The 26,749-nt window shown below is 36.8% G+C and overlaps 1 protein-coding gene and 1 non-coding gene across 6 annotated transcripts in view; one reads left to right on the top strand and one right to left on the bottom strand.

The window, feature by feature from the left end:
• Positions 1-26,749, top strand: part of PDE5A (phosphodiesterase 5A) — a 129,222-nt gene that overhangs the window by 30,396 nt on the left and 72,077 nt on the right. For all 5 annotated transcript variants that reach the window (XM_007999666.3, XM_073017600.1, XM_007999664.3 and 2 more), the window contains exons 3-4: positions 2,096-2,185; positions 26,444-26,515. In XM_007999666.3, coding sequence (XP_007997857.3) covers positions 2,096-2,185; positions 26,444-26,515 — 162 coding nt within the window. The remainder of the gene's footprint in view (positions 1-2,095; positions 2,186-26,443; positions 26,516-26,749) is intronic.
• On the bottom strand, positions 23,774-23,900 carry LOC119624069 (small nucleolar RNA SNORA11). Its single transcript, XR_005240158.1, has one exon. It is a non-coding gene; the product is annotated as a small nucleolar RNA SNORA11 (small nucleolar RNA).

Below are 26,749 nucleotides of genomic sequence, written 5' to 3'. Positions count from 1 at the left end.
ATGTTGAATGGCAATGATATATGTTGTCTTTCTCTTTGCTCTGCCCATGGCTTTGTTGTCTTGTATTTTGTCTAGTCTTATAGTTGTCTTCAGCAGGAAGGAATTCTGGTACCTGATACTTTGTTATGGCAAGTGGACATCCAAGGCTTGTGTTCTTTCATACTGTCATGTTCTTATAAACAAATGGTGAAAGGAATAATCACAATGATTGTAGTGTTCCATTTTTTTCTTTGGTGTTTACTGGACCTAGAGGGGTTAGAACTCCTTTACGTATATTGTCTTTGCACTGAGTACATTATTATTAAAGGAAAACTCCTTGAGATGTCAAGAGTTTGGAACTTCACCTCAAATGAAATTTGAAGGATGTATTTATTCCCACCCACTTCACTGGAGAGTGAAATTCAGAAGTGCTGTTGATTTTAAACTAACAGTAGACACAAAAAAGATGTGAAAGTCCTACTAATTTTAATCTGTCAAACTCTAATGCTTTGATTAGGTAGTTGGGTTAAATCTGCTTTATAAATTGTCTCATAATTCAAATGTTTATTAACAAAGTAAAACTGAGGATATATTTTTATTCATGTTTTACTTATTGGTTTGTAAAACAATTCACTATATGTCAATAATTTTTCACTTCTTTAATTCATCAACATCATTATCTTGTCTGCTTTCTTTAGACAATATCTAAAGATAAAATAAGAATTTTTTTAGGAAGATTCAGCTAAGGATTTTCTCTGCATCTCAATTCATGTAACTTTGAGCATGTTTGCAGAAAAAGCAAAAATGTAGTAGTGTTTATAATATAAAATATTTATGCTGATTTTTCACCATTTTATAGCCTTTCTTTTGAAATTATCTTTAAGCTAAGTTGGGCCCTCTCAGGAGAAAATTGGCCTCATTTCTGACCCCAATTGATGGTATCTAGTGTAATCACTTACTTCATTCACGGCTTTACTGTGACTAATTTATTTTTTATTTTTAAAAAAAGAAATGACCTTCAAAGCTCATCAAAAGATGAGCTTTTCCAGTGTGGATATTCCATATTCTCTGAAGGGAATTCCAACTGCGTAGTTTTTGGAGCAGTGATGCTATTATTAGATTGAGCATGTAACTCCCCAAGGCTATCGCTTTGAAGGGAACAGCACTCATTCAGATGTTTATGTCCTGGAATGCTTGTTTCCATTCCACTCTTACCTTATGTAGTTGTAGCTATTGATTTCCTCTACTTTGGTTTTCCCTTTACTGACAAGATTTGCTTTAAACTATATGGTAAGGTAAAAATGATATCATTTGATAACCATGGTATTATTTGTTAATGAATTCCTTCATTGATTTAACACATGCTTTTGATTAAGTTCCTGTGCTAGGAATACAGTAACGAACAAAAAAAAAAGAAAAAGAAAAAACCCTCGTAGAGTTTACAGCCTAATTTTAGATCTTCCCAGTCTAAAGTGTAATGGACAATTAAACTTTACCTTTATTTCTTTAATTCATACTTAGAAATTTAACACCTCAAAAGTCCTTTATGATTATTGGATGTGTATAATGTGCCTTGTAAAAGGGGAAATTCAAAAGATTAAAGGATTGTTTACAATCTGACGCAATCGGATTGTGTGTGTATATATATGTATAATTTAAAGTCTTATGAATACTTGAGATGGAAGTACTGAGGAACTGTAAAATAGCCCTTACAAGGGAAGTAAAGTCATTTATTGAAAAGGTTGTTCTGGAGGCACAATAGAATCAGGTTGTGAGATGATATTACAGAGGTGGAGAGATGCCACTTTTTCCTGTACTTAAGTACAGCTATCTAAAGTGGTTAATATTTTGAATTTTCTTTATTTCTGAACCTTTGTTTGAGTCTGTATTTTTCTCTCTTAAACACTAGCTGCTTATAAAAAAGCTCAGCAACTTAAATGTATCTTTGTCAAATATAATATGTACTTACATGATGATGCCTTTCACAACAATAAAATTGTTACTCGGAGTAACAAGGTAAGTCCAAGGTTAGATTTCTCTAATCTAATAAATCAGAAAAATCAAATCAATCTTTGAACAGGTCAGTCATTAAATTGAATTTCTTTTTCCATACTAGGATCCTCGGTTCAATGCAGAAGTTGACCAAATTACAGGCTACAAGACACAAAGCATTCTTTGTATGCCAATTAAGAATCATAGGGAAGAGGTAAGCCAATTTTCCATTTTATAAAAGGTCATTGGAAATATTTTTCTTTTTGAAAAATATGTTGTATTTACTTTGCATATATATGAAATAATGCTTTAGTGATAAATTATCTATAAAGTTCTTAAATGTTCTGCTTGATATTTTTTAATTTAGATTTTTAGTTACAGGGCCTAATTCTGATTATTACTTTACTATGGCCATTTACTTAGAAATAAATTTTATGCATGTCATATTCTACCTCCCCTCTTCCTGAAGGCCTTATTCTATCTTAAGATATGTAGTTATGGCTGTGATTAGAATCAATTCATTACATATTATGTTTTAGGAGTATGAGTAATATTCATAAATGATCATCCAACTACAGTGGTCATTAACTGATTTCATTCAAATTGAGATTTTGAAAAAATGGAAATCATAGCTAACTCTAATTATGTAAATTTCAATTTGAAATTTTAACAGGCAAATGAAAATATGTTAGTTTATATTTCACCTAACTAGAAGATTTGGATTCTGTTATCACTGAGTTCCCTCTTCATTTTACACTTATTTGGAAAAAAAGAGTTAATAAATTATCAGTTAAACTGAATATTTCAATTGCGCATTCTCAATCCTGACTGTGTATTACAACCAACTGGAGAAGTCTAAAAGATTACCAATTGTATTAATTGGGGTTCTCCACAGAAACAGAATCAATAGGATATATGTAGACATATGAGGGGATTTATTTATGAAAATTAGCTTGTGCAATTATGGAGACCAAGAGGTCCCACAATCCGCCATCTTCAAGCTGGAGAACCAGGAAAGCCTTTGGTGTAATTCAGTCTGAGGGTGAAGATCTGAGAAACTGGGAGGTTTGCTGGTGTGAGTCCTAGAGTCCAAGGATCTGAGTATTTGAAGTTCTGTTTTCTCAGAGGAGGGAGAGGATGGATGTCCCAGCTTCCGAAGAGAGAGCAGAATATTCTCTTCCTCTGCCTTTTTTCTCTGTCTGGGCGCTCAATGGATTGGATGTTCCCCCCCTACATTGGTGAGGGAGAATCTTTTTCACTCAGTCTACTGATGCAAATGCTAATCTCTTCTGGAAACACCCTCACAGACACACATGGAAATGTTTTACCAGTTATCTGGGTATAGCATTTAAAAATTCTAATGCCGAGGTTTCACCTTAAATCAGAATCTCAGGGATTGGGACCCAGGTATTAGTATTTGTTAAAGCTCCCAAATGACTGCAATTTGTGGCCAAGGTTGAGAACCACTGTCAATCATATTAGAAGTATTTGATGCTTCTACTTGATTTATATTCAAATTCTGATGTTTATTCTCCCTCCTCCATCTAGTCTCTTACCAAACCCCATTGATTTTTTTCACTAGAATGTTTCTGATTTCAGTATTTTTTTATTTTTATTTGTGCTACTTGCATGCACCATGATTCAGATTTTGAAGTTCTTGTAAGGTGTTTCTATCCTTGCAGTCAATTACCCTTTAGTCCATTCTACATATCACTGCCCTGGGAATTTGCCTAAAACACAATTTTCTAAATCAGTGTTAGGTGTTGTGCATAGGAATCACCTGGGGATTTTGTTAAAATGCAGATTCTGAATTCAGTAGGTCTGGGTAGAACCTGAGATTCTTTTTTAACAAGTACCAAGTTGATGATTACCTGGGTCTACTGATCACAATTTGATTAACAAGGCCCTAAGTCAGTTACTTTTCAGTAGTCATTCTCAGTGCCTTAGAGTTACCACATCGTTTCTTAAAAAGTGTAGTTCCAGCAGTAGTAACTAAAAATGCCTGCAGCAATGACATAATATGAGATTAATTAATTAGTTTAATTAACTCAGTATGTGAATGAATATATAAAATTGAAAAGGCCGTACATGGACTGATGATTATAGTGTTACTAATGTGGTTGCCAGGTATATCAAATTTTAAAAAAGTTGTGTCCCATGCATTATTTGGGACATCATTATACTAATAAATTATTTGTTGTTTATCTGAACTCAAATCCAACTCAAATTTTATCTGGCAGGCCTAGTTATAAACCACAGACTATGATTCTGTACACTTAGGAAGACAGTGTTCAGCTTTTAGTTATTAAGGGTACTTTAAAATCGTGAACCCCAAAACAGCTTTGTACTGGCAAACAGATTCAGCCTGAATTATGCCCTGATTAAGCTTCTCTTCTAGATAGTGTAAACAATTTCTCCAACAATCAGGATTGGGGGAACTGATGAGAATGCAACAGAATCACTAGGAAGAAGTGAATAGGATGGCCCCTTCTACAGAAAGTATTCTCAGGATATACATTCTTCCACATTATGACTGCTGGTGAGGATGATTTAAATTAAATAAAAAATAAAAACAAAAAACACAGCTATATTGAGATATAATTTACATACTGACATGGTTTGTCTGTGTCCCCACCCCAAATCTCACCTTGAATTACAATCCTCATAATCCCCACATATCAAGGGCGGGACCAGGTGGAGGTAATTGTATCATGTGGGCGTTTTCCCCCATGCTGTTCATGATAGTGAATCTCATGAGATCTGATGGTTTTATAAGCTTCTGGCATTTCCCCTACTTGTACTCACACTATCCTGCCGCCCTGTGAAGGTGTCTGCTTCTCCTTTGCCTTCTGCCATGATTGTTAGTTTCCTGGGGCCTCCCCAGCAATGAAGAACTGTGTGTCAATTAAACCTCTTTCCTTTATAAATTACCCAATCTCAGGTATTTCTTCATAGCAGTGTGAGAACAGACTAACACACATACAATACAATTTACTCAGCTTAAGTGTACAGTTTGATGAATTTGAGATATGTATATTCGATCATGTAACCACCACTGCAATCAAGACATAGAATGTTTCTATCACCTCAGATGTTCCCGTGTACCCCTTTGCAGTTGGTTTCCTCCTCCTCCCTTAACCCACAGCTCCTGACAAGCACTGATCTGCTTTTTGTCACTATTGTTTTGCTTTTCTAGAATGTCATTTAAATGGAATCATACAGTATGTGGTCTTTTGTATCTAGCTTCCTTCACTTAGCCTAATTGGTGTGAGATTCAGCCCTACCGTTGAATGTATCAATAGTTTGTACCTTTTTATTGCTGAGTGATTTATTCCATGGTATGGATATACTACAATTTGTTTATGCATTCATCAGTTGATAAACATTTCAGTTATTTCCAGTTTGTGTCTATTATAAAAAAAAAAAAAAAAGCTGCTGTCAGTGTTTGCATACAGACCTTTGTGTGGACTTACGCTTTCACATATTTTGGATAGGAGGGCAATTGCTAAGTCATATGGTAGGTATTTGTTTAATTTGATAAGAAATTTCCAAACTCTTCCAAAGTAGCTGTTCCATATTTCATTCTTATCAAGGTGTATGAGAGTTCCCCTTACATCATATCCTTGGTAACACATAGTGTATCAGTCTTTTTTATTCTGGGCATTCTACTGAGAGATGACTTAAATTTTGTTACATGAATATATAACCCCACTCTTAGCCAAGGACCTGCTGCCTTCTTACAGATCTGATTGGAGTGGGTGCGGCCACAGATCCCCAAATAGCCCGAAGCTCTCCTTTAGATTTCTGCTGGGTTCTTGAGCTTTCTTGTGTTTCTCTGTGTGCTTTCACATCCTCTCCTGCTGGTGGTGACTTAATATGAGGCTTGGACTCTTACACCAACCATTTCATGAGATTAAAAAATCTTCAGTAGCTTCACTGGAGACTAAATACAGGCTGAGTATCTCTAATTTGAAAATCCAAAATGCTCCAAAATGTGAAACTTTTTGAGTGCCAACATGACCCTCAAAAGAAATACTCATTGAAGAATTTTGGATTTTTCTGTTGGGGTTGCTCAACTGATAATAATGCAAATATTCGCAAATCCAAAAATAATCTAAAACTTGAAACACTTCTAAGTCCCGAGCATTTCGGATAAGCGATGTTCAATCTGTAACTTTATTCAAAGAGGGCTTCCAGAACACAGTTTTTTTTTTTGTTTGTTTGTTTTTTTTGAGACGGAGCCTCGCTCTGTCACCCCAGGCAGGAGTGCAGTAGTGCAATCTCCACTCACTGCAAGCTCCACCTCCTGGGTTCACGCTACGCCGTTCTCCTGCCTCAGCCTCCCTAGTAGCTGGGACTGCAGGTGCCCGCCACCACGCCTGGCTAATTTCTTTTTGTATTTTTAATGGGGACGGGGTTTCACCGTGTTAGTCAAGATGGCTATGATCACCTGACCTTGTGATCCTCCCGCCTCGGCCTCCCAAAGTGCTGGGATTACAGGCGTGAGCCACTACGCCCAGCCTCTTTCTCTCTTTCTTTCTTTCTTTCTTTCTTTCTTTCTTTCTTTCTTTCTTTCTTTCTTTCTTTCTTTCTTTCTTTCTTTCTTTCTTTCTTTCTTTCTTTTCTTTCTTTCTTTCTTTCTTTCTTTCTTTCTTTTCTTTCTTTTCTTTCTTTTCTTTCTCTCTCTCTTTCTCTCTTTCTCTCTTCCTTTCCTTTCCTTTCTTTCCTTTCTTTCTTTTCTCTCTTTCTCTCTTTCTCTCTTTCTCTCTTTCTCTCTCTCTCTCTCTCTTTCTCTCTTTCTCTCTTTCTCTCTTTCTCTCTTTCTTTCTTTCTTTCTTTCTTTTTCTGAGACAGAGTCTCACTCTGTCACCAGGCTGGAATGCAGTGTGGCATGATCTCAGCCCAGTGCAACCTCTGCCTCCTGTGTTCAAGCAATTCTTTTGCCTCAGCCTCCTGAATAGCTGGACTACAGGCGCGTGCCACCACGCCCAGCTAATTTTTGTATTTTTAGTACAGATAGGATTTCCCCATGTTAGCCAGGATGGTCTCGATCTCTTGACCTCATGATCTGCCTGCCTCGGCCTCCCAAAGTGCTGGGATTATAAGCATGAGCCACCGCGCCTGGCCCACAACACAGTTTTTTAAACATCTTGCTGACCCTCCTCATTCTCCTTCCTTCCCATCTTGCTCCCTTTCCTCCCAGGTTCACACTGCCAAGTTCAAAATTATTTCTCTTGAGAATTAACGTTTTCAGAGAAAAGAATGAAGACAGACAGAATAGACACACTATCAAGCGTGGCTGTTATAGTATAAAAAGTAGTTTGGCTGGCCAAAAAACAAACCCAGGCCACCAACAAGGTGCAATATTTGACTTCCAGAATTATCTTTAAATTTATATCTGTATAAACAAACTCAGAGTACTATTTGCTTTTGTATGTACACATAACTACTCTTTCTCATGAAAATTTTAAACCAAAATGGAAAGTTTCAGGGAGGCTTTTGGGACTAATTATTAAGTTTCCTTGCTCTGGGCTTGAATCCCGTCTTTACCACTTACTTGCTGGCTGACAAACCAGGATGGTAGATCTTCTTCAGTTTCCTCATCTGCAAAATGAGGGCAATAAAAGGATCTGCCTTAAAGGGTTATTGGGCAGATTAAATGCATTCATGTGAGTGAAGGGTTTAACGTAGTTCCTGGCACACTGGAAGTGCATCAGCTACTATTCTTTAAAAGGAGATGTAGAACTAATAGAACTTTTAAGAGAGACAAGCAATAAGAGCTGCATGAAGAGGTCATTAGCCACATAATAATCAGCTAACTGGGACCAAAGCCAGTACTCAGCTAACTGGGATAGCCAACGCAGCCCTGACATAGTCTGTTGATTATCCTCTAAGAAACCTTAAACTTAAGAGAAACGTGTTTTTCACTGTTTTTCCTCATAAATGAGGCAAAATGAATTTGGTGTTTTTTCTTTTTCTAAGTCTGGCCTTATTGAGTAAGCCAATACCCATTCCGACTAATTACCAAGGAACCTAAAAAGAACAGTGATTATTGAATCATTAAATATTGATTGTTTACAAAATATCCTGGTACTTTTTAGTGACACTGGTTTTTAAAGACATTGGTACCAACTCTGGAAAGCCATTTGAATGGAGTAGTTGACTATTGAATACTAAATTCTGAATTATAACATAGGCTAGAAAATGTTTAAGATTCACTGAAATATCTAAGCTCTTTATTTGCCTCTTGTAAAGTATTTCAACTAATTAAAAATGTTTGGGAGTTCTTTTCATTAATGTTATAAGCATAAGTTTTATAGATACAACAGTGCTTTTTTTACAAGTAAGGACCATAGACATTACTAAACATCTGTGATGGTAATTTTGAAAAAAATCTAGAGGTTAAGTTTTTGCAATGTTCCCCTCTCCCTACTCCCTTCAAGAGAATGGAGTTAATGGGCAAAGTGGAAAAAGAAACTGGAGAAGTGTGAGAAGGCTAAAATAATTTATTTTGGAAGGTCAAAGAGCTACTGGCTGCAGAAAATGAATAAAGACAGAAAGAAAAAAGTGATCAAGGGAGAGAAGAGAGCCAGTCCAGGGTGTATATGAGGGAGTAGTTTGAGGAGTATTGCGTAGGACTTTGGAAATAACTGCCTTGTATGTAGGAGACAGTGAACATGTATGATATTTATTGAGCAAATCTTGTGAAAACTGTGCTAATGATCTGGCAAGTCTTAGTTCATTTAATCTTCATGACAACCATAAGAGGTAACGCATTATCTTATCCCTACCTAACAATAAAGGAAACTGAGATATGAAACATTTAGGGGACTTGTTCAAAGTCACATAACTAAAAACTGGCAAAGCTGAGATTCAAACCCAGGCATTCAGACTCTAGGGGTCATAATAGATAGAGAGAAGAGCATTTCTTAAAAGTCTGCTATGGATGATGGCTGCGCTCTGCTTCCCTCCTGATTGGTGTTTTCTTGAGACTCTGCAGTAAGCACTTAAATTATTGTTGATTTTGTTGGAGTGGAAGGTACACCGATGTGTTTAATGTGGCTGCATGCAGAAGCAGGACTTGAAGTGGCAACAAGGAGATCTGGCTGTATTCTGCCGGCCCTTCAATGTTAGTGTTTAAACCGCTCTGCAGACAGACTTTTTAAGATGAAAAATGAGATAACAGAGAATAAGAGAAAGATCATAGTCACGTCCTCTATATTGCCTTAAGAGGAATCTATAAGAAAATTTTTACCAGGGGCAAAAGAGTTAAAGGAGCATGTTTCATACTAATCTGAGCCAAACTGCTCCAGAGAAGAACCATGACTACAAATGAAAAAAAAAAAAAAAAAAAAAAATACAGGTATGTGAATTTTTAGGGCTGCTATTAAATTTCTTTCAGTGTTAATTCTGGATTTTTCTGACCTGGGCACTTAGACCAGTTTTTATCTTTGTCATTTGTATGAATTATTTCTATAACCAGACAGAATTCTTTTTTTGTTTAGTAAAGAATTACAGAGAAGCTCAGATCTTTCCCCCTAGCTCAGATGACCTATTTGTGAAATACTGCCTTCCCCTGAAGTATTGCTTGTTATGACATAGTGAAGATGAGTGTTCTTTTTTTTATTTATAGGGGCTGCACTGGTATAATCGACCCTAAATATTAACTCTTACTCAGAGCCCTATTTGTCATTCAGGGCCTACTGATTTTTTTTTTTTTTTTTTTCTTCTGTAGATTATTTGGGGAGGAGAGGATAAAGAGTAGAAAGCAGGACATTATGAAATAATGCAAGCTCTGATAATTTCTTATTGATCTGAACTAGAGATTTTATCCAATAATATCTTTCAGGCTAGGCTGAACCACCATTGTTGAATGTCAACTCCAGTTATTAAGTAGAAATTCAATTGGAAATCAGAGCTCTTTCCTCCTTCTCTATTTTTATCTTATTATCTTGATTTTGTTTTATCATATTTGGTGATATACTTGCAATTCTTTGTTGCAAATATGACAGTTAAAATCAAGGATTTAGGATAATTCATTACAATGTGGTAAAGGAACATTTTAGCTAATATCTTAGCATTTTAGCTTATATCTTACTTTTAAAAACTAAAAAGATTCAGAAAGTATCAGCTAATTTTATGAGATTTATACTTTGGCAAATCCAAGTGATCAACACCTACCGAAACTCACAAATTGAAGTGTTAATGAAATCAGATATGTAATTCCAACTACAAAACACAAAAGTAAATGTTTTCTAGAATTTAAGTTTTATGATTGTGTCTGCTCATTTAAAAATATTTTCATTTAAATTATCTTGTTTTGACAAGTAACTATTGAATCACTGCACTTTGTAGATTTTTTTTTTTTAATTGAAGCAAAGAGATACTTGCTTTTAAATTTTTTTCAATTTGGAGAGGTAGACTGGGCGCAGTGGCTCATGCTGTAATCCAAGCACTTTGGGAGGCTAAGGGGGCGTGGATCACTCGAGGCCAGGAGTTCAAGATCAGCCTGGCCAACATGGTGAAAACCCGTCTCTACTAAAAATACAAAAATTAGCTGGGTGTGTGGTGTGCGCCTGTAATCCCAGCTGCTCGGGAGGCTCACACAAGAGAGTCGCTTGAACCTGACTGGGAGACGGAGGCTGCAGTGAGCTGAGATTGTGCCAGTGCACTCCAGCCTGGGTAACAGAGTGAGTGAGACTCCGTCTCAAAAAAAAAAAAAAGTTGGAGAGGTAGCTCTTGTACACCAAAAATTAAATATCTATATAAGGTGACAAGACAAATGTTAAATGAGTCCAATATTCAACACACAAGTTCGAAAGAAAGACTGAACTCGGGGACCTAGAGAAATCCCTGGGGAGAAATGAAAGTGTCCTGCTGTGTTTATCTCACAGCCTCGAGGGAGGAACCACATAAATGCTCCTGATGACAGAAGCTTGATCTCCATGGAGGGTGGATCCTTGTCTGTGATCTCTCACACTCACAGTACTGACTGCGGCTTTCTTAAATTTGACAGTGTAAACTTGGAGGAAATAAATGTTACAGTTTTATTCATAATCCTTCAATTTTAATCAAGATAGATGAAAATGTAACTATAAAAATAAGTAGAGTGTAATAGCAGACTATCAGTCGATCTAGATCTATTTTAGTCTTAAAGAATTGGCTAGTTACGTGTTTTCAAAAACGTACAAATTGGCCAAGCATGGTGGCTCACGCCTGTAATCCCAGCACTTTGGGAAGTTGAGGCGGGTTTATTGCCTGAGGTCAGGAGTTTGAGACCAGTCTGGCCAACATGGTGTAACCCAGTGTCTACTAAAAATATAAAAAAATTAGCCAGGTGTGGTGGCGTGCACCTGTAATCCCAGCTACTCAGGAGGCTGAGGCAGGTGAATTGCTTCAACCAGGGAGGTGGAGGTTGCAGTGCACCGCGATCTCGCCACTGCACTCCAGCCTGAAAAAAAAAAAAGAAAAGTTACAAATTGTTCACTGCATTTATTCCCCACAGTATTCTTTCTTGTAGCTTTGTTTTAGAAACAAAAGTGCTCCTCAAAGTTTCTGTTTGTTCTGGACTTGAGGTTGTGATAGTGACAATTCTTTCTTTTTCCTTCTGCACACTGCCCTTTAAATAACAAAGTATATATTATGAAGATGTTAACTGCTTTCCTAAAAGAAGAATGTTTCTTAAGAGCAGCAGATGAAAAACATAGTGCTAATGTGTGAAATCCCCAAGTCTACACTACTGATCAAGAAGAAAAAGAAAGGGTGAATAAAAACTTGAAACTGAAGATTAAATTAATGTGGTAGGCTTTGTGTACCCAAATGGTATCCTATTTTTAATGATCAGAAAATTTGGTTCATACTGAATGCTATATTTTATTCAATAGGAAACTTATCTTCATTGGTAATTTCAAGATAACCATTCCAGCACTTTTTGGAATACATGACATTTTTAATTTAATAGATTATTTATAAATTTAATTTTGAGAAGTTTTACATAGTCCCTGAATAATGGATATTAGGGGTCTGGAACCAGATAAGCATAAAACATTTCTTTGTATAATATCTAACCCAACATCATATAATTGGACCCTGGGGTGGATTTTGACTATAAAATAATTTTCATGTTTTCATGCATTCTTGAAGAGTTAAAGTGATTGTTAATGAAATTGCTGCTCTCAATAGATATGTGCAAACATCTATACTCATTCATTAATGTCTAAGATTACGTAGGTAAAGTGCTTTATCAACTGTTAAGTACCTTGTATTCCTTCTTATTAAATGCTTATCTAAAAATCTCCATTTGCTTGTCTTCTGCCATAGAATGGAAATTAATAGTCTATGCTAAATCTCCACTTACTTTTGATCATAGAATGGAAATTAATAGTCTAGGCTGAATTGAAATCAAAGAGCAAGAGATGAGGATCTTACAAAACTTTTTAAATTTGTTTCCATCAGTTTATACTAGTGAAATGGAGTGAAATGACCTGGATTTAGAATTCTAGATCTATTTGATTATTACAAATTATTTGATAATCTTGAGTACTATGCAGTATTGGTTATCTCTTGCAACATAACAAATTACACTAAGTGATTCTGAATGAACATTTATTATCTCACAGTTTTTGTGGTTCAGGAATTCTGGAGTGGCTTATCAAGCTTGGTTCCTTCTGGCTCAGGTATCTCACGCAGTCAGGATGTGGGCAGGGGCTACATGACTTACGCTTGATCATCTATTTTCAAGAAGTTCTTGGGAGAAATGCTTCGTTCCTCACCATGTGGACTCTTCATAAGTTGCTCGGTATCCTTACATCATGGCAGCTGACTTCTCCAGAGCGAGCAATTCGAGAAAAAATTGAGCAAGGAGGAAGCAGTAGTGCTCTATATGACCTCGTCTCCAAAGTTGTCCATCACCAAGACTTTTCTGGCATTCTGTTCTTTAGCAGTGAGACTTTAAGTTCTACACCCGACTCAAGAGGAAGGGAATTAGGCTCCAGCTCTTGAAAAGAGTAGTATCAGAGAATTTGTGGAGGCACTTTAACCTACTAGACATAGTACTAATTTACTTTCATTATTTATTATATAGAACATATATATCCATGTTTATTTTCTCTTTCCTTAAAACTAGCCAAAGGATAAAAGAGGAAATGTGCTCATTAATTAAAATGATCTCTTAAAATCATTTTGAGTTATCACCTTTCATGTACTAAAAAATAATATGAACTACCAGAGGAGAGGCGATGTAGACTGGGTTTACACAAAGGTTTACACAAAAATTGGTGTTCAAGGTTGTGTTAAATCAGAGGGAAAAGAGGAAGTAGAGCATGAAAAAGGGAAGACTAAGGAGAAAAAGAGGAAGATGTCTGCCTCTTTGTGTGGTGGCAAATTACTGAGGTATTAAAAGACTGGTTTTTTTTTGTTTGTTTGTTTTTGTTTGTTTGTTTTGAGATGGAGTTTCACTCTTGTCGCCCAGACTGGAGTGCAGTGGCATGATCTCAGCTCACTGCAACCTCCACCTCCCGAGTTCAAGCGACTCTCCTGCCTCAGCTTCCCGAATAGTTGGAATTACAGGCGCCTCCCACCACACTCGGCTAATTTTTTGTATTTTTAGTAGAGATGGGGTTTCATTATGTTGGTCAGGCTAGTCTCAAACTCCTGACCTTGTGATCTGCCCGCCTCAGCCTCCCAAAGTGCTGGGATTACAGGTATGAGCCACTGCACCTGGCTAAGACTTTTAAAATACTGTGCCACAAATACTAGCAGATCTACATAAGATCTCTGTTTGCATGTAATGTAAGTACTCACTGTTTAATATCCACAGGGAATGCTCATTGGTATATCTCCATCATATCTTTCTGCGCCATTGTTTTCTGCCTCTGTTGATGGACTGAGAGCAAAGGGAATGTGTCTATTACTTTGCTACACTGTTTGAGTATCCACTAGAAGGAGGGAAGTGCCTGGAAATTAGGTCTGACAGGTAGACAGAGGCAAGATCAAGAAGAGCTTTCTAATGTCATGCAAAGGAGGTACTGAATTTTTTTTAATGCTAGAAAGTATTTTGCTATTATTTAAAAATCTGGGTGACCACGGCAGTAAGTTCGAACCATTTTCTTTGCTTCTAACCCAGAGCCACATAATTTGACACTTGATATATTTTTATAATTAAATTCCATATTTGTTCATAAGCAGAGAGACTACTTTGTTTAGAGGCAGGAAAGCTGCTAAAGAGTTTTTTGTAGATTTGTTACACTTCTGTTTAGGAGGTTTAGTGATTGATTTGATGGAGGAATGAGGGAGAAGGGCAAATCTAAAATACTTTCTAGCTTTGTAGATAAGTTATAAAGGGGGAGAGCTGTCATATTTCCTAAAATAAGTCATTGGTTTGTGGGGAACAAAACAGTTAGCTCTTTTTCTTTTGCATGTATTGTTTTACAGTCTAATCCTTTCTCTTCTCCCCTGAAATCTCTACATTGCCTCCCCATCCCTGGTTTGCGTGGTCAAAGAAATTAGCTCAGCAGTTCTCTCCTCTATGTCCAGAATCATTAAAGTTTTCCTGGCTACCAAATCTGCTCATCAGCATACAAACATACTATTTCTCCCATCTTGAAAACAAAAGCAAAACACTCACTGGATCACACATCTGCTTTACCACCTCATTTCTCTGATCATCACCAGAACAAAACTCTTTGAAAGAGTTATACAGGCCATGTTTGCCATTTCCATTTCCTTCCATTCTCTCTTGAACACACTTCACCGAAACTTTCACCTTCTTCATGTTCCCCTATCTCTCTCCTTCTCATTTGGCCTCCCTATTCCTTGAGACACAACAGTATTAAAATTAAGCCAGTTGATAACCCTATAGCGTTCTCTAAGTGTTCAAGTGTTCACTTTAAATCAAAAGCTAGAAATGAATAAGCTTAGTGAGGAAGGCATGTTGAAAGCCGAGATAGGCCAAAAGCTAGGATTCTTGTGCCAGTTAGCCAAGTTGTGGACACAAAGGAAAAGTTATTGAAGGAGATTACAAGTGCTACTCCAGTGAACACATGAGCGCTATGAAAGCCAAATCGCCTTGTTGCTCACATAAAGTTTGAATGGTCTGGATAGATCAAACCAGCCACAACATTCTCTTAAGCCAAAGCCCAAAATCCAGAGCGAGTCCCTAATTTTTTTTAATACTCTGAAGGTTGAGAGAGGTAAGGAAGCTTCAGAAGAAAAGTTGGAAGCTAGCAGAGGTTGTCTCATGAGGTTTACGAAAAGAAGCCATCTCCATAACACAAAAGTGCAAGGTGAAGCGGCAAGTACTGATGGAGAAGCTTTCGCAAGTTATACAGATCTAGTGAAAGATCATTGTTGAAGGTGGCTATGCTAAACAACAGATTGTCAATATAGACTAAACAGTCTTCTATTAGAAGAAAAAACCATTTCAGACTTTCATAACTAGAGAGAAGAAGTCAATGTCTGGCTTCAAAGCATCAAAAGACAGGCCGACTCTGTTGTTATGGGCTAATGCAGCTGGTGACTTTAAGTAGAAGCCAGTGCTCACTTAGCATTCTAAAAATCCTAGGGCCCTTAAGAATTATGCTAATTCAACTCAGCCTGTCCTCTGCAAATGGAACAACAAAGCCTAGATGACAGCACCTTTGTTTACAGCATGATTAACTGAATATTTTAAGCCTACTATTGAGATCTAGTGTTCAGAGAAAATGATTTCTTTCAAAATATTACTGCTCTGTGACAGTACACCTAGTCACCCAGGAGCTCTGATGAAGATGCACAAGGAAATCAATGTCGTTTTCATGCCTGCTGATACAACATCCATTCTGTAGCCCATTGGAGCAAAGACCAATTTCTGCTTTCAAGTCTTATTATTTAAGAAATTCATTTCGTAAGGCCATAACTGACCTAAATAGGGATTCCTCTGGTGGCTCTGGGAAGAGTACATTGAAAACCTTCTGGAAAGGACTCAACATTCTATATCCCATTAGGAACATTTGTGATTTATGGGAGGAGGTCAAATTATCAACATGAACAGGAATTTGGAAGAAGTTGATTCCAGCCTTCATGGATGACTTTGAAGGGTTTGAGACATCACTGTTGGAAGTAACTGCAGATCTTGTGGAAGTACCAAGAGAGTTAGAATTAGTAGTAGAGCCAGAAGATGTAACTGAATTGCCGCAATCGCATGATAAAACTCGGACAGATGAACTGTTGCTTCTTTTGGATGAGCAAAGAAAGTGGTTTCTTGAGATGGACTCTACCCCTGCTGTAAATGCTGTGAATATTGTTGAAAGACAGCAAATAATTTAGCATATTACATAAACTTAGTTGATAAAGCAGTAGCACACCTTGAAAAGATTGACTCCAATTTTGAAAGAAGTTCTACTGTGGGTAAAATGCTATCAAACAGCGTCACATGCTACAGAGGAATCTATCATGAAAGGAAGAGTCAATCTGTGGTGGCAAACTTCATTGTTGTCTTATGCTAAGAAATTTCCACAACAACCCCATCCTTCAGCAACCACCACCCTGATCATTCGGCAGACATCAACATCAAAGTAAGACCTTTCACCAGCAAAAAGTGTAGCTAGCTAAAGACTAAGGTGATTGCTACCATTTTTCAGCAATAAAGTATTTTTTAATTATGGTGTGTACATTGTTTTTTAGTCATAGTGCTATTGCATACTTAAGAAATTACAGTATAGTCTAAAAATAACTTTTATATCCTCTGGGAAATCAAAATATATGTGTAACTCAGTTTATTGCTATTGCCTGAAACCAAACCCATAATATCTCTGAGGCATGTCTACAATTACTTCATTGTATATTAACTGGCACAGCTATGGAGAAGAGGTCATGTCTTTTTTTGCTGGTGACACCTACAACTAGGAGTTTTGCTAGTGAGACAGATGTCTGCATCTGTGCTTTCATACATTCTCAGGCACATCTTCCATTTGGAGGGATAATATTTAGAGATAAAATTATGTTTTGGCTATGAGAACATAATAAGCTATGTTCTCCATATGAAGGACTTAGAATGTAAATAAATTATGTGTGTACATATATATACATGACACACACATACGTTTTTCTTGAATATCTTATGTTAAATTATATGGATATCTAGCTTTCTATAGCTGTGTATGTGGTTAGCTAGACCAGCAGAGGCAATAGCAGTGATCCAAACACTTAGTTCAGCTCTAGTAAAGAAGGCATTCTCTCAACCCCTTTGATACCAACTTTAATTTTTAAATTTTATTCAGCCTGTTTAGTGTTTTGATGCACAAAACTTGCTTTTTACCATTTTTGCTGTGTTACTTCTTTTGTGTTTGTATTAGGTGCCCATTATGGACACACCACTTTACACTGTAATTATCAGGAGGCTTTATTGGCAGGGCATTTTACAAGGCTATAGAGACATGGACTCATAATAAGTTCAGGCAATGCTGGAACAAACTTGATCCTGATTTAACAGAGTCCAAATCCAACAACACTGTCCAGGGTAAGCCTATGCTTTTCAGACCAACACCTGGCATCAGGCAGGATACCACCCTTAAAATAAATCTTCATTATTAAATAGATCCAGGGCTCTGAAGTCATTTTTGACAATGTATTGTGTAAAGGTGAACATAAACAGTGGTGGAATTATTCTGATATGAAGTACAACTTGTATAACCTGTGTTGATATACGAAATTTTTTATTGACATTTTAGGCTTACTGTCACTTAGGCAGAGAGGCAGAGTGTGAAAGAAAGGCCTCTGACTTTGTAGCAAAAATGACTTGGTCTTGTGCTGGCTTAGGAGCAGTGATTCCTTGAGCAAGTTTCTTCTCTCTTTGCTTTAGGCGACTGGTTTGTAAAGTTTCAGCATGAAGTGCAAACACACAGGGTGGCTTTGAATTCCTAGTGAGATGAGGAATGTGGCAGTGCCTACTGCAGAGCTCTCACTTCGAGGGGGTCAGAAAATGTCCATTTCCTCCTTCTGAGAATGTTGCAAAGCCAGACAAACGGAGGAATGGAAAGTTAAACAACAACAGTAAACACTGAATGTACCCTGCCATGGGAAAGACAGCAGGCTCTTTTCTGCTATGTAACCTTTGTGTCTCTGGCAGTTTTTAAAGGGCTTATATGGAGACTTTGCTCACAATGGCTATGTGCTGTTCTGTCTCTGGACAGAATCTCTGTATCTCAAGGGACAGAAAGATCTAATAAGGCAAAAAGTCCCTTTAGTTCTAGGTTTAAGAGCTTTACCTCATTACTTAAAAGCTAGTGTGGCAGAGAGTTTACTATTTGGCAGGAGGGGAATTTTTTTTGTTGTTGTTCAAAGAGATGAGAATAAACACTAGGATCAACAATTATGCCAAGCATTTCCTCATGGGGAAGAACCCCAGTCTCAGGTTGACTCTATTCCCACAGGATGTTCCTGGGGCAGGACAGCTACTGACCCCCAGAGACTGGATTTGCCCTGGCCCCATCTGGGGAGTGACCATCCTGCCTAATAGCACAGAACAAATGATCAGGACTTCAGCCTGCTTCAGCATTACCTAGACAGCTGGGAACTTGGCACATGGGCGCCCACTTTCATATACCTTCAGCAATTACATATTCATTTGCTTTTAAAATGCTTTAAAATTCATGTACAGTGAAACACAGAGATCTTAATGTACAATTTGATGAGTTTTGAAAAATGTGCATATATCTGTATAACTAATTCCCTAATCAGTCCTCACCACCCATGGGCAACACTGTTCTTATATCTGTCACTACAAATTAGTTTTGCTTTTTCTTGAAGAGTCTACTTACTTTTGATACTGCATTATTATTCACTTTTCCTTGATACATAGAATTTTTTTTTTAATGTTGCATAAGTGGTTCTTGGCTGTGAAAACTTGTTACGAGACTTATAATCTAAGTCCAAGAAAACAACTTTTAGCAGCCACGTTGGATTGTCTTTGTTTCTTAGAGTTATAATTTTGAAGTTGTTCCACTCCCTTTGATGAAAATGTGCATTAAGAAGATAAGCATACTTATGAGATCTAAAGACTAAGCGTTGGTGTGTACTGGAGGACCCTTGGTCTCCATGATTCCTTGAGTATAAAAGAATAGTCCATAAAAGCCTATAATTTGGCTGGGCGCGGTGGCCCACACCTGTAATCCCAGCACTTTCGGAGGCCGAGGTGGGCAGATCACAAGGTCAGGAGTTTGAGACCAGCCTGACCAACATGGTGAAACCCCGTCTCTACTCAAAATATAAAAATTAGCCAAGCATGGTGGTGGGCGCATGTAATCCCAGCTACTCAGGAGGCTGAGGCAGGAGAATTGCTTGAACCCAGGAGGCAGAGGTTGCGGTGAGCCGAGAGTGTGCCATTACACTCCAGCCTGGGCGACAGAACAAGACTCTGTCTCAAAAAAACAAAACAAACAAAAAAAGCCTGTATTTTGTACTAGGGCTGATTTCACTTTTTCCTGTGGGGAGTAGTAGAAAGAATTGTAGCCCTTGGAATGAAGTCTGGAGAGTGTCTGGGTCTGCATATTCCTGAACTAGTTATGTAAGTTTTCTGAACATCGGATTGCTCTGTGATAAAATGGGAATGATAATTAAAGGATTATGCCAAGGATTAAATGAATGAACAGTTACAAAGTGCCTATTACATGGCAAGCCCTCCCTTCTCCTTTTTTTAATAGCAAACTCTTTAGCATTTGAATTTTTCTGGTTTTAGTGAGGAGGAGATTTCTTAACTGTATTAGAAACAATGGCATTGATCATGTTATTTCTGATACCAGTTATCTTCAGGGCACTGCTTTTTTATTTCTTTCAATTCCTTAGACGCTTCTCTCCAACTTACTTGGCTGCCCATTCGTAGCCATGAAGGCTGTGAGAGTAAACTAAAAGCATCATTCTTCTCTGTTTATCCTTGTCTCATCCCCTAACCATGGAATATCTGTAAACATTCTCTTGAGATATAAAGTAGATATAAAGATAAATAGCCTGTATATACAGAAGGATAAAATCAATCTTACCAGTCACTTAAAGAAATATCTAACTTTGATTCTAAAATCCATTAAGAGCCCACCCTAAAACCATAACTAAAGTGGTCAAAATTGGCTAATGTACATATAGGCAACACAGAAGAGGATACCAGGTTAGCCAATAACAATAAAAAAGATGTTCATTCTGTCTAGTAATCAGGAAAATACAAATTAAAGCAACAGTGATATACAGTTTTATACCCATCAGATTGACAAACATTGAAAAAGTCTGATAACACCAGATGCTGGTAAGGATGTGAGGTTAATGGAGATTCTTATGCCTTGCTAGTAAAGGTATAAATTTCTGTAATCTTTTTGAAGATTTAACCAGAGAAGTTGCTGCACATGTGCACAAGAAGAATATACAAAGATGTTTCTCAAAGATTATAGTAGTAAAAAGTTGCAAACAACTCAGACATCCATTCTTTGGAGATCAAATGAATATAGTTTGATATGGAATGCAATATTGTATGTAAAATGAATGAACCAGATCTATATGAATTGACCTTAAAAAACAACATTGATTACAATTGGAAGTTGCAAAATGTTTCATATATATTATTTCATTTAAGAAACCTTTTTGAAAGATAAAAGTACTATGTTTTGTGTATAGATTTATATATTTTTTAACAGTATGATGAAGAAGGTTGACTATGGTAGGAAGAACAGGAGGAAGAAGAATGAGACTGGAAAGAGAAAGTCCAATTTAATTTTATCTTAATTTAATAGTATTAATAAAGGAAACATCACCAAATATTAACATTTAGTAATTCTATATTAGTAGTTCTCAACGTGTCTTTTGTCCCTGGACCAGCAGCATTTGTAATCATCTGAGAACTTTTAGAAATACAGGCCCCCGTCTAGATCTACAAAATCTGAAATTTGGGGGGTAGACCCATGAAACTGTGTTTTAACAAGTCTCACACTACCACTGTTCTAGATGGCAAAGGCATGGATGCTTACTATCTCATTCTTTGTGATTTTTCTGTACGTTTTAAATTAAAAATTGAATAATCTCAAGCTTTTCTTTCTTTTATCTTCCAGTGTTACCTTAGGCTGTAAGTTTCAACTCCATAATTAATGGCTTATTAAGAACATGAAGTTTTTACTGCCACACAAAGTTCTCAGATATGGATGGATTTCTTAATCTTAAGCAAAGGCTAGAGCCAAAAATGGGAAGACATAATTAATTATTATTTGAATGTGCATTGTTCAGTTAGTACATCACCCTAAAAATTTTTATTCTTGCTGGCATTTCTCCCATTATCATCAACAACAAATACTATTCAACCTTTGAGTACATGTAAAACAATGCAAAGTGTTGTTAGTAGCATAAAGCATAAAATATAAATCATGACCTTAGAAAACAATCTACTTGCAGGGCTAGGATGTGAGTAAAGAAAATGGGGTTAAAAGGTTAAAAAGGAATACCCTGTCTGTTGTAGGGCATATACAACTGCCACACAGAGTTTCGAGGGGTAGGTTTGAAGGGAAGATTTTTTGGAGATTTGGCCTCAGTAGAGAAGGTGGAAGGTGATATTTCAAGGAATTATGTGAACAAATGACATGGCAGTATTCTAATCCAAAGACCCATGTACGTGATCTAGTTAAGTTGAGGTTGTGGAATGTTAGGTAGAGTCTTTAATTTTTATTCTGTAGATGGGTGAAACTATTAAAATTTTTGAGAAATGAGGTGATCTGTGTATGCACAACAGTGCCCCAAGAATATAAATTTGGCTGAAGTGTCAAAGATAGACTGAAGGCAGGAAGATGATTAGGAACGAGATGTCATGTTCTTCAAAGACAGTGAGGATTTACGTAGTGAAATAGAAGAGATAAAATGAGGTGTGGAGAAGAAGAAAAAGAATGCAAGAATATCGGAATCATAATTGGATGGAATGTATTGGTTTCTTAATGCTGCTGTAAAAAAAAACTACCAGAAATTTAGTGACTTAAAATAGCACACATATTTTATTTGAAGCTTTGGACTTCAGAGTCTAAATAATTCTCAGTGGGCTAAAATCAGGGCATCTACAGGGGTGTGTTTCTGTGTGGAGTCTCTAGAAACGGACCTGTTCTCTTGCCCCTTCTAGCTTCCATAGCCTGTACCCCTTTGCTCATGGCCTCTTCCTGTGTCTTCAAAACCTGCATAATAGCATCATCAAATGTTTCCTTGACTCTGCCTCTCCTGCATTCCATTTTTCATTACAAGGACCTTGTCATAACATTGGGCCCACCTAGATAATTCAGGATAATCTCCCCATCTCCAGATCTTTAACTTTATCACATGTCAAAAGCTCCGTTTGTCATTTAAGGGTCACATATTCATAGATTCCAGAGATTAGGACAGGGACATCTTTGGGGGCCATTATTTTGCCTACCACATGGGATAGTACTGTAACTTGATGATTCCTTAGGATTCAGAAGAGAAGTCAGAAAGCCTGGATCTGTTGTGTCAACTCTCTCACTCTCAGTTTTCTCATCTGTAAAGCAGGTGAGGAGAGGGTATGGCGGGTGGGATTCCCAAGCCTAACACTGATTAGAATGTCACCTCCATGAGGACAGGAATTTTCATCTGTTTTCTTCACTACTGGTACATAAAGGCACTTAGTAGTTACTGAATAAAGTATTTATGGCAGAATGAATAAATGAGTCAAAGAAAGGTTTGAAAAGAACACTAGGGAAAATTCTCCCCTAACTCCTCTTTATATTGTTAAGTTCTAGTTTTCTTAGTAAAGTTTGTATTTGGCTCAGATTAGACTGTCTTGAGTCCTGTCATTGCAATGGAGATCTTCTGTGGCTGAGAGAGAGGGATAGCTATGATTTGTAGTCTGTCCTTTCCTCCTTTGCTTTTAGTTTCCATGCTGAGCATCCCCTGAACTGGAGATGGGGAAATGTATTGGGATTGATGTACGGCCTCAGAAAATGTCTGGGGCAGCTGCTTATTGAAGAAGAAATTGCTCACTGTGACAATGATCAGTTGCCCTGAAACAACCAGCTGTCACATTCCACACTGCTCACCCAGTGAGAGTCAAGTCTTGGCCTTTGCATTCCTGAAAGAACACTCAACCCTTTGAGGACATAACATCCATTTGTGCTGTGCATCGTGCCAGTAAAATAGAAAACAGAAAGACTTTTTTGCGCTTTTACGAAAATAGCATGCAGTACCTGTATCTGAGAGTACAGTTAGCCAGCAGGTAGGCAAAAGTGAATGGACATTCTGATATGGAAGCTAATGCTTTTAGGGGTGCTGCCGCTCATATGGAGTCTGACATATACTTAGAATAAAAGCTGTCATTAAAAATGGACATTTCAAAGCCTATAGTTAGCAGTTACTTGATTTAAAGACAATGATCTAATTTATTTAAAGAAGCAATGGATGACAGCGGAAAGAAGGACTGACTTTATATGAACATGAGGGCAGAGGGTGCTAGTTTTGCCCAGGATCCTTAAAGTCAGAGAATTAAACTGTCATTTGTCTTTTACTGTGTATGCAACCCTGGACAAACACTATGCCTTTTATTCTATTTTTTATCTGTTTTTGTTAGTGTCGTTTTTCAGATGTCACCCTTCTGGGGATGGAGGCACATATATATATTAGATACATAGTTGTCCCTCAGTATACAAAGTGGGATTGATTTGAGGACTCCACTCCATCCCCTCATACCGAAATCTGTGGATGCCCAAGTCCCTTATATAAAATGGCATAATATTTGCATAAAACCTACGCACATCCTCTCATACACTATAAATCATCTCTGGATTACTGGTTTTGTTACACATGTAAGACATTTGTTCTTAGGGAGCCACAAGTTTTGTGTCCCTTGTCACAGTGACCCCAGATGCCTGTTCCATGTGTTGTAAACAGAGGAGCCATTCTTCAGCCCCCTGCTCTGAGCAAACCCCTAGATTACTTATACTACCTAATATAATGTGAGTGCTCTGTATATAATTGTCCTACTATATTTATTTGATGTTACTTTTGTTGCTGTGGGTTGTAAAATTTTTTTGTCAAATATTTCCTATCACAGTTGAATACAAAGGACCAACTATATTTTCCTGGGCTAATAGTCTTTTGACAGAACTTGGTTTGTTTTTCTTAATATTTATTACTTATTTATTTATTAGTACAAATTTACAGGGTATATGTGAAACTTTAGTACATGTATATAATGCATAGTGATCAAATGAGGGTATTTCTAATGTCTGTCACCCCAATACAATACATTTTTGTTAAGTATAGTCACCTTCCTATGCTATAAATCATTGAATTTATTTCTTCTATCTTACTGTATGTTTGTAATCCCAGCACTTTGGGAGGCCAAAGCGGAAGAATTGCTTGAGCGCAGGAGTTTGGGACCAGCCTGATCATACTGAAACCTCGTCTCTACAAAAAAATTTTAAAAATTTAACCAGGCACGCACATGCCTTCCATGTAGTCCCACCGCTTGGAAGCTGAGGTGGGAGAGTAGCCTCAGCCTGGAAGATCAAGGCTGCAGTGAGCTGTGATTGTGCCACGGCACTCCAGCCTGGGCAACACAGCAAGACCCTGTCTCAAAAAGAAAAAAAAAAAGACTGAAAGGAATCATCATCTCACTGTAAATTTATGTTGATATGATGATGGACTAAAATGTTAATATAGTTTGATTAGTGATCATTTAATAAGCAGGTGATTTTTTGTCTTTTTACATTTTCGAGTGAGCAGGAGCTTTCTCTCTATTTTCTTGCTTAGTACATTGCTTCATAGAGTTCCAGGTACAGATAGCATATTAATATATACTTTTTGTACTACATATTTATCAGAAACTTTGCATAATACTTGCTATATCTGTTTGAAACTCATCTTTCTTAAAACACAGATTTAAAGTTTATGTCTTTCCTTTGTAAAACTATTTATTAGAGAAAAAAAATTTAAATGTCATTTCTGAGACTCCTTCTCTTTTACCCACATTAAGTGCCCCTTCAGTGCTCCTAGCGATCCACGGACACTGTTTCATGAAACTGATCCCACCATCCTACTATGCTATAAGTCTATGTTTATGTATCACTCATTCTTGATTCTTAACTCCTTCAGAGTAATCACTTCCCCAGTTTTTTATTACTTTTTGGTACATAATAGGCACTTTAGTATTTGTTGAGTGGATGAATGAATATCTGAGCACTTAAAATAACCAAATTATACTACTCTATATTAGACCCCAGTGAACTTCAAGTGGCTCTTATTATAGTTCCAGTGAACATTCCTAACTACAATCCAGACATTTTTGACCTTAGAGGAATTTTACTAGAAATTTAGTCAGTGAGGTTAGAACATCTGGAAATCTGCTGCTGTTTTCAAGAGCTAAAGAGTATGTAAAAATAAGAGAGAGTTGCTCTAAAGGAAATAAAAAAGTATAGGATAATTGCATGATTCTGCTTTTAAAAACAATTAATATCCCTTTACCATATGGGCAAAAAAAAAAAAAGAGAAAAATGTTAAGAAGACTAGAAAACTACGTAAGACAATAAGGTATTTCCCCTTTCTTATTCTGCTATCCTAGAGGAGGATTTTATATCTTTTTCTTAAAGCTAAGATACTATAGTGAGCTGAGAAAACAAAGTGAACCATCCACATAGAACTAAAGATACATATTTCTGAAGTATAGCCAGTTAGAAGATAATAACTTATTCCACTGATACTAAATAGCAGAAGAAAGGAAAGAGTAGAATTTAAAAGTAATAAAGCGGAGAGAAGAGTAAGTTGAAGGTCTTTATAAGACTAAGGTAATAACTCAAAATGAAAGTGGAACTAAAAGGTAAGTAACTTCCAAATGCCTTCTCATCTATCTGAAATAAGCCTCAGCATGTTAATTCCTGTTTTGATTTTTCAGTACCCTCTTTCCCAAAAATAGGTCTATTAAAGGTAAAATAATTTTCAAGGGCAGAAATTTCAAAAGAAGTTGGACTACATCCTTACATTAAGAATTATTTTTGCCCTAATGATCCTCCTGCATTCTTTCCATGATTGGCCAGTAGGTCCTGTTTCATTTTTAGTAAAAGAGCATTTTAGCCCTTTTGAAACATTATATTTAAAACCCATATAAAATGTTCATTTTCTTATATACTTTATTGGAACTGTAATCAAAATTTATTATTTATATGTTAAAACTATGGAAAATATATACTTAAAATGTGATTGCTAAAATAATTTCATTCAAAATACAGGGTGAAATCACAGAATCAAACATAGTGTGGGCCCTAATAAATTAAAAATGTTCGAATTCTTATTAGGATGAAAGACTATGGTAAATGATGTAAAGCTTGCTCAAATGCTGATGAGGGGTTTTGCTTTTGTAGACTAGTGTTATTTTACAGCACATGCAGGATATCTTCTATAAATACATTTTGGTGAATTTTTACCAGTAATTTCAGCCAATAAAAAATTTGTCACTTTTATCTCCTTATGCCAGGTTGTTGGTGTAGCCCAGGCCATCAACAAGAAATCAGGAAACGGTGGGACATTTACTGAAAAAGATGAAAAGGTACCAAAACTTGTGTCAGGCATGAGCCAATTTAGGAAGATGCTTTTTCTTTGTAGTATATACACCTCTAGGATTAGCTGTTGCTGAAATTGTTGGTCACACAAAAAGATTAGAGTTAAAAACGATCTGAAAGGTTCAAAAGTGTATCTTAGGTTAAACAGAGCGATGATTTCACATCTGAGTACTTGTGTTATTCAGTCAGCAGAAACCCCCAAATTCCCTCCTTGCTGTGCT

This window comes from Chlorocebus sabaeus, chromosome 7 (genome assembly GCF_047675955.1).
Source record: "Chlorocebus sabaeus isolate Y175 chromosome 7, mChlSab1.0.hap1, whole genome shotgun sequence".
Lineage (NCBI taxonomy): Eukaryota > Metazoa > Chordata > Mammalia > Primates > Cercopithecidae > Chlorocebus > Chlorocebus sabaeus.
Note: the sequence above shows the minus strand (reverse complement) of the source record. Positions and strands in the feature narration are given on the sequence as shown.